The sequence below is a fragment of the Nuphar pumila genome, chromosome 13 (assembly GCF_984573655.1).
Source record: "Nuphar pumila chromosome 13, dmNupPumi1.hap1.1, whole genome shotgun sequence".
In the NCBI taxonomy this organism is placed as follows: Eukaryota; Viridiplantae; Streptophyta; class Magnoliopsida; order Nymphaeales; family Nymphaeaceae; genus Nuphar; species Nuphar pumila.
In genome coordinates, this window is record NC_143261.1 from 79,869,628 (window position 1) to 79,878,784 (window position 9,157).

Sequence of the window (9,157 nt, forward strand, 5' to 3'; positions counted from 1 at the left end):
TAATTGTTTTTCTTTGGTGAAACAAACAGCTATGAAAACTTGCACCAAAATGTCATGCATACATGTGAGAGGGACTGACCTGGTGGGTTGCAGGTGAACCTGATGTACAAGCTCTGAGCCTTTGAGTTGACCAAGTTCAGACCAACATGAGATTCTTATGACATGGATCTGTCTCGTGTTCATCTGAAAGTCTGGTTCATGTCCAGATCCACCTGACTTGAACTTCACCCAACACATTTGGCAACTCCCACCTAACAATCAAACTCCTATTCCCAAGTCCCAACATGTTTTTATATGCTTCACAATCATTTTCCAAAGATTTTTGAGACGAAATTATAGAGTTTTTTGAGACGAAATTAGGTGAGTTTTTTTTAGACGAAATTAGGGAGAGAGTTTTTTAGACGAAAATTGGGTGACCCGTCCACGATTCACGTCATAGACAGACATCCCAGAGAGAGAGAGAGAGAGAGAGAGAGAGAGAGCCATGGAAACGTCCCCAACTCACAACAAGAGTATCCTGGACGGCCTGGGTGAAGAAATCATCCGAATAGTCTCCCCCGTCTCCATCTGCATGTTCCTGGTCGTCCTCCTCGTCACCATCCTCAATTCCTCATCCTCACCACCACCATCGTCGTCATCATCCATAGCCACCCTCATCTACAACGAGACCACCTCAGACTCCCTCTGGGACCAAATCAAAGGTGCCATCTTGAACGCTCTAGTCTTTGTTCTCGTTGTCACCATTGCCACCTTCCTCCTCGTCCTCCTCTTCTACTTTAGATGCACGAAACTCCTCAAATTCTACATGGGCTTCTGCGCTTTTGTGGTTTTGGGTTTCTTGGGTGGTGAGGTTTTCATCTTCTTAATCGAGCATTTCAGTTTCCCTGTTGATTGCGTCACTTTCTGTATTGTCCTATTCAATTTCACCATTGTTGGTGTCATGTCTGTGTTCATGTTCAAGATGCCCATTTTTATCACACAGAGCTATTTGGTTATTATTGGGATGTTGGTGGCCTATTGGTTCACTATGTTGCCTGAATGGACAACTTGGACAGTTTTGGTAGCCATATCTCTCTATGACTTGGCTGCTGTGTTGCTCCCTGTTGGACCTCTGAGGCTCTTGGTAGAGCTTGCCATTGCAAGGGATGAAGACATCCCTGCTTTAGTCTACGAAGCTCGGCCGGTTAATGGTAGTGGTTCGGCAGAGCTATTTGTTCGAGGGGATTGTCAAGACCCCCCTGTAGGAGAGAGGATGGAGCCTAGGCGAGTGTGGAAGCAGAGGGGAAATGTTGGTACTGGGCCATATCCCACTGTTGGTGATCTCTTATCAGGTGATGTTGGCCAAAATTCTTCTTCGGAATTGAATCAGCGACTGCTTCCTAGTAATGAATCTGATCAGGAGGGGAATGGGGAGACGAGATTGGTCATCGGTGATGTTGTTCGAATTCCCGGTGGTTCTTCTGTTAATTCATCTGTTTTGGATGAATCGGCTACCATGCTCGAGCGACAAAGAGTAGCCAATGACTTGGAGAGTAGGATTGTGAGTAATTTACCAGCAGGGGAGGATGAAGGCATTGGGTTGGGTTCGTCTGGGGCTATTAAGTTGGGCCTAGGTGATTTTGTATTCTATAGCGTACTGGTTGGTCGGGCAGCAATGTATGATTTCATGACTGTGTATGCTTGTTACCTTGCTATCATGGCAGGCCTTGGTGTCACTTTGATGCTCTTAGCATTTTACAAGAAGGCATTACCAGCTCTCCCTGTATCTATATTACTTGGGATAGTGTTCTATTTCTTGACACGCCTCTTGCTAGAAGCTTTTGTATTTGAATGTTCATCCAACCTGCTCTTATTCTAGTTAGTCAAATGGTTGGCATTTCAATTGTGTATCATCAAGCATTGCTTTTGTATTTGGATATTGTAATTGTCATCTTTGCCCATTTAGTTCTCTATCAACTTATTAAATTCAGCCCCAATGGGTTTGTCAAGTTATTCTTCCTTATGCTGCTTTTTGTTTCTTTTTAGTTTAATAACTTCTTTTTTTTTGTGTTACTTAAATGAACTATAGTCCATAAAACGTTAGCCCAGAAGGGAATATTTGAAATTAAAAAATGGTCTGTATTCATCTGCATGGTGATGATCGTTTTGGTCAGTATCACTGCATAACCGCATAACTGTGGAGTAATGAAACATTTGTGGATCTTCTTTATAACTTTCGTGCTTTTGCAGTGGGATGCTAGGTTGTAAAAGTTGTATAGGTTATGAAATTCTGATTAATAATAATTGTCTGAGATAAGATGCACTGTTTATATAGTTTGAAGTTTTATACCATGATGCTAAATTTCACGAGACATCTCCCCAATATTCTTTTCTAACCTGCATTCAGAACTCTGTTTTTCCTTTTACTCTTCTCAAGTCTTGGATGATCATTGCATTATTCAAATTTATGTTTTCAGTTAAGAAGCAAAATGTTTGCTCTCTTATTATTTTATCTTGATATCCCATCCTTATTTTTCTTTCTTGATGTATTCCTTTAAATTATATATCCTTTTTGGTTATCAGCATAACCAAAGAAGGCACACAAAATAACTCTTGGGGAAAATTTGTCATTTTTGTTGGTTAATACAAAACATTTGTAACCACAGACCCGTAATTCCACCAATGGTTCACACGATCACTCAAGCACTTGCAAGATCACCAACACTTTGAACAAGAGTCTTCAAATGAGCTTCAATACTTCAAGCTCTGATACCATGTAAAGATAGGTGAAATGTAACGACTCTAAACTAACCTAAAAAATTTTGCAGATTTTTTTTAAATAAAATAATAATTTCTAAAACATTGCGGAAAGATATCCCAAGGACTCGGGGGCACATTACAGATTTAATAATCACAACCCAACATACATTTCACGTATAGAATAAATCAAACCATGAATTTAAATTTAATTGGATTTAATTAAAAAGTCCCCATTTATGGTTTAACAAATTTCCTAAAACAATAACTACTAAAAGTGTTAGGATTTGGTCTAATATATCATAATCCTCGATTTCTCTAGCAAGCCGTTCCCTTTATCACTGTGCCTCAGTATCTAAAAAAAGATTTTAAAAAACAAGGTAAAAACCGAAATTCTCGTACGAGACCTTCTCAAAATCTAATAGTAAGAAAATTAGCATAAATAAAATCAAACATAAGTTTAAGAATGCTCAAACAAATATTGCATATTCAGAACATGCTTTCAATATAAGTTGTTTAATTTAAACAACCAACAATCTCATGCTAAATTAAACATTTTAGGGCTTCGTGAATCATTGCAACATGCATAAATGATCTTTTAACTTGAATTATCAAATATTGCTTTTGGATGCATGTCTCTACTTAAATGCAACACATTTAAGTTCTTACTTGTATAAAACTCGTGGATACTCAAAATATGCCAAATTCTCGAGGTTCAAAGCAGTTCCCAGCAGTATCTTAACACACAATTTGTATTTTATTAATTGGGTCTTACACATGCCCATCGATCGACGTCAAAAATCAATACCATCAATCGAAAAATTAGGACAACACCTAATGTCGGGACGACAAGGAAATCAACATCCAATGATGCCACTTTTTCTGTATACCAATAATTGCAGCCGAGTCTAACAACACCACCCTCAGGCAAAGTGACTGGAGTTCCCCACAACCGTGGTTGAGAGCACAAACTACTCATCGAGTTCTTGGAAAAAACAATGCATACGACATTTAGTATCCTCACGGTCTCTCATGACCGCCATCCAAGGGTCCCACATTTATAGAGGGCCAACAAGAAAGAAAAATTATTACACTGTTTGGTCTCTTTTATAATTCTTAATCAATTAAGGGTTCTTATATAAGAATAATTATGCAAATGAATATGCATGAACACTTTTGGGCTTTTGCTTTGTCTCAACAGTATAATTAATTCAAGAGCACTATAAAACAAATTTGCAATGCATTTAAAACTTGTTATTTCATGAGCAACATATGCACCTGACCTCATGTAACCACTATACAATTTAATGAAATTTAAATAACATTGCAAATTTTGGCAAACAACAATCACACATAAGCAAATACAATTTAGTATTCACATTGCATATGACATAACACCAATTCATATTCATTGTTAATAAATGATTGCAAATCGTATCAAGCAAATCAAATTTATCACATCAGCCAAAAATCCAAACCTTGCATATTCATGGCTAATAAATGATTGCAAATCGTATCAAGCAAATCCAATTTATCACATCAGCAAAAAATACAAACCTTTAAAATCCACCAATTTTAGCCCTATTAAGTTCAAGTCCAACAAAATATCCAAAACCAATCAGATTTTTATCGAGTTAAATAAAAATTCAGATTGTAGGAACTTTAAGAATATCAGATTTTCAAATTGATTTTCACATCAGATTTTCAAATCATTGTGATAGTTAACCAAACAGATCAGATTTCAGAATAAATGTAAGACCCGATCCATGCCAACCAAATCAAGTTTCACGATTTCTAATAGAAATCATATTGTAGGAAAGAATCAGATTTCTATAGATTAAAGTTCAGCTTAGGATTGATAAAATTTCAGATTTAACTAACTGTCCACAACAGAACAGTTTTATCCATTGCAAAAGAAAATCAGCTTTTTCTTTCTAAACTATAAAAAACAGACTTTTAAATAGAAACCGAAACTTAATTTAGAAAAACCCTTATCTAAGACCATACTTAATAATAGTTCAAATTCAGATTTACCAAAATAGGAGAAGCTGAATTTATTTAAGCTGTCGGTTAAACCAAGGCATTGACAACATGCCCGATTTCTAACAGAACACCCAGCCCAACATTTTTATATATATATATATATATATATATATATCCAGAACTTATGTGTCGACAAGCCTAATTCAGCAATCCCACACGAGTTCTAAATAAAGAATTTCATGCATGCTGAACATGGAAAATAGCCCAGAAAACTAGGTGTATTGCAATTTATTTCAGCCATGATATAAATTTCAGGACTTTATAGCCATTCCGATTCCTTTATTGTTAAATCTAAGAAAAATCAACTGTTAGAACAGATACACAGGCTCAAACATAGGTAACGAGTTTTGACTGTGTAACAAAAGTTTGTCTTATGAATGCAAACAATCAAGTGCTACCTAGTCAAATAAAAAATTCTAAGCATGCCATTAATCAGAACATGAAACAGGTTCACACCAGTTAACATAGAGGATTATTGCATGCCATAAAATATGAATATTCAGATCCTATGCTAACAACCATTTTTACGTGATTCCGGACTGTGACAGTTTCACTCAAATACCAATAACAAGACAAAGAATCCAAATAAACAGATCTGCCCCGTGATGCACAAACCAACAGAAATCAGACAGTGTATTAAACCTGTTTGTAAATACATATAGACTGATTTATCAAAACCGACATATGCTAAATTCAGAGCTTCTGTACCTGATAATATATATATGAGAACTTTCAGAATACACGTTAAATTGAACCAGGACATGCGATGATCCAGGAAAAATTCACATTCCAATGGCTCTCAGTCTCATCCATAACCCAATGTGAAATCAACAAAGAAAAATGCAATATAAATCAAACCTAACACAAGCCATCACAGCTACCATACTGAATCTTAGCACTACCATGGGTTGACTGTTCAGACCCATCAAAGTCCAAATCCAAATCGATGGTTGGAAAATCTGTGTATGGAAGCACAAATTTAATCTTTCTCTAACCTATGCTTGATTCAACCTAAACTAAATCCCTTCCTATTGAATCCCAAGAGGAAAAGTCTCGTACCTTGCTGATTCGTGAAGAAAAGGAGTCGTTGAAGTAGAGGGAGAATAACACGCAGGCCTGCAGCCTCCTCGCTCCCACTCGTTGCTCTCTCTCTCTCTCTCACGATATCAGCCCTTTCTCTCTCTCTCTCTCTCCAAGTCTTGATTGAGAGACCCACCTAACTTATAGAATAAGGACTCCCTATGGAGGGATGTCCCTTAACAAAAGAAATAGAAAGTCTTCTATTTCCTTATGGAAATAGAAGTTTTTTCTAAACAAACTCTTAAGTAAACAAAACTCTAAAAACATATATATAATATCTATACATTATCTATTTATTATTATAATTATTTATTTTTAAAAGCTTATTTATCCACACACCAATAGATCGTGGATCTCTACCCAAAGGGTCCAAGATCCATATCAGGATCCAATTAACATCAACCTCTAATATATATAATATATATACTATATCAATTTAACTAGTGAATATATATTTATTTAATAAAAAAACATATTTATTAAATTTAAAATTTGGCACAATTTTGCGAGATATCACATGAAACACCTTCAAACATGAACAAAGTGTCCACCAACAAATGCCACTAAGGGCACAAGCACAATCACAAGTGCTACAAAGCGCACAATCACAAGTGCCACCAATGAAATACACAAAGAATAAAAAATAATGATTTTATTGAAGCACAACATGGAAGAAGCATAACAATACAAAGGGGATGGACCTCTATTTATTTACACAAGAGGGAGAGAAAGAAAGCTAAAAGAGAGAGAGAAGGCAAAAGGAAGAGAGAGGACCAACCCAATGGCTAGAAATCTATCTATACATTGGATTCAAGTCAACCTAGGTCCAATGGCTAAAAATCTATGTCACATGGGTGCGGGTGCGGGTGGTGCGGCACTTTAAAAAAACTTGGGTGCGGGGGTGCGCAAAAATAAATAAATATATATTATATAATTTTTAAGTTTTAACAGTTAACAACAATAACACTCATGAAATAAAAACAATTATCATAATATCATTAAATAAATTCATCATCATGCATGCAATAAATCAAATTAACAATCTACAATTCTATTCTTCATCATAAAAAATAATACCACGATTAAATCAACCTAAATATATTATAGAAACAATCAAATAAGTAAAGTAGAAAAGAAGTAAATTATACAATATACTAACAAAAGAAGCAAACAATACATAATTACATACCAAAAGTATATCCTACACAATGTATATGACGATAACGTAATGGATCCTAATAATTTTCTACTTCATCATTCAATGCATCATAAGAAGGAACACTGAGCTCAGATAAATCCATGTTTGTAATGTTGAAATCATGCTCTCCCTCTAAGTCACACTCTTTTGGGTTTACATATCAAAATTTGGATGATCTTTGTCTGCATTACTGTTAAATTATGTATCAAATATTGTAATCTCATATATATTTTATATATATAAAAGGTGATACATATACATATATGATATATATGTATATGTATCTACCTAATTATATATATAAAATATATATTTCTTTATTATTAGCCATAGGGGTAGTTTAGTCATTTCTCTATTCTTGCACATATTCAATTTACGAATATGCTTGTAATTTTAGTTTTTTATTTTCTTTTTCTTTTTATTTTTTTTTCTTTTTGACTTTAGTCAATGCACCTTGGGGGGCCCATTCTCATAGACGTTGGGCCCCTCCAACGGTCACAATTGTGACCGTTAGAGGGGCTCCAACGTCTATGAGTTGACCCTCCAAGGTCCTCCTCATTGTATAAATAGGGGCATTACTATTAAGGATGATAGTCGTCAGGGGTGTTTATGTCACTTTACTGTTGTAATTTTGTATTGTGCCTGTATCGTTGTATTATATTGTTGGGTCGGTTGTTTGCGTCTGGAGCAGACCCGATATCTATTTATGTTGGACCTGAACTAGCAGAGTAATAAAAAGGATGCATTAGGGCACGTTCTCATGATGAGAATGAAGTGAGCCCATCTTTGCTGCAGACGTCTCCAAAGCCTCTCTCTCTCTTGTGCCGCTGCGTGAACGCAACCCCTGGGATAAAACTTTCATGGTATCAGAGCAGGTTCGCCTGTGACTCCCATACAAGTGTGCAGGACGAGTTCCAGCGAGATTCAGATTTTCTGTTGTAAACAGGTTAAGTGATTCATCTCTTCTTCTCTTTCTCTCTATTCCTTATCATTTGTTATCCGTGTCGTCAGACCTGATTGTTCTCAGACCTAATATCGAGTTCTTCAACCCTAGGTCTGATCGACAACCTCAAATTTGGTTGTCGTTAGATCTGCAGACTCTTCTCTCTTGGTTGTCGTCAGATCTGCCACTTCTTCTCTTTTTGTTTCTGTTTCTCGATCCCTTAAAGGAGTCCTATCTTGATAAGTCTGTCGATTCCCAATACTTGCCCTAAACTGCGGCAGATCTGAGGTATTTCAGATTCACCTCAAACTGCATTAGATCTGGAATTTGTGTCAGTTCTGAATTTTGTGTTAAATCTGAATTGTTTGATTTACTGATTTTAACTTGCCCTTGCGTCAGATCAGATTATAACAAATTTGATTTATATCAGACTGTTTACTGTGCTTGTCAAAAAAAAAAAGGAACAACGAGCACGTTTCCTGCAATTTTAGATAGTCCTCACACATTTATTCACAACTTTTCAGCATCACCTTCACCCATTGTCCTTTCTTCTTATTCCATCATTATGGATTCTCCATCTTTGCCGTCTAGTTTTCTCGGACAACTAATTTCTGAAAAGCTCAACAATTCAAATTACTTAACCTGGAAAAGACAGATCCTGCCATTTATTAGGAGTCTGGATCTCTCTGGGCACCTTGATGGGACAATATGCGCACCACTAGAGTTCGTCACGCAGGAACAACAGGGTGACAAAGGAGATGACTCCAACACGGTAATTCACAATCCAGATTTCACATCATGGAGGAAGAGAGACCAAGCAGTCGTGGCATACATTACCTCTACTCTCTCTCAAGAGGTATTGGTGAGTATTCCAAATGACTGCTCTGCTATGGAGCTGTGGCAGAAGTTAGCTAAGACATATTCACAAATTTCGGAGGCCAGAATTCTTCATTTGAAAAGAGAGTTTCAGTTGTTAAAGAAGGAAAGTCTGACTGTGACAGACTACATCAATCGAGTCAAGACTATCACATATCAGTTAGCTATGGTGGGTTGTGAGATTCCTGATAGAGAAAAGGTGCAACAAGCGTTGAATGGTCTTGGGCCTGAATATCACATGTTGGTTACATCGTTGCTATGTCTGCCATCACTACCAAACC

At 36.5% G+C, this 9,157-nt stretch overlaps 1 protein-coding gene across 1 annotated transcript; it reads left to right on the plus strand.

The window, feature by feature from the left end:
* Window positions 1-405: 405 nt before the first annotated feature.
* PS2 (Presenilin-2) lies at window positions 406-1,988 on the plus strand. The gene has a single exon (XM_089984174.1). The coding sequence runs from the start codon at window positions 485-487 to the stop codon at window positions 1,856-1,858; it is 1,374 nt and encodes a 457-aa protein (XP_089840300.1). The 5' UTR covers window positions 406-484; the 3' UTR covers window positions 1,859-1,988.
* The last annotated feature ends 7,169 nt before the right edge of the window (window positions 1,989-9,157 follow it).

Excerpts from the sequence above, each read along its gene's own strand:
- PS2 (XM_089984174.1), top strand. The coding sequence starts at position 485 with ATGGAAACGTCCCCAACTCACAACAAGAGTATCCTGGACGGCCTGGGT.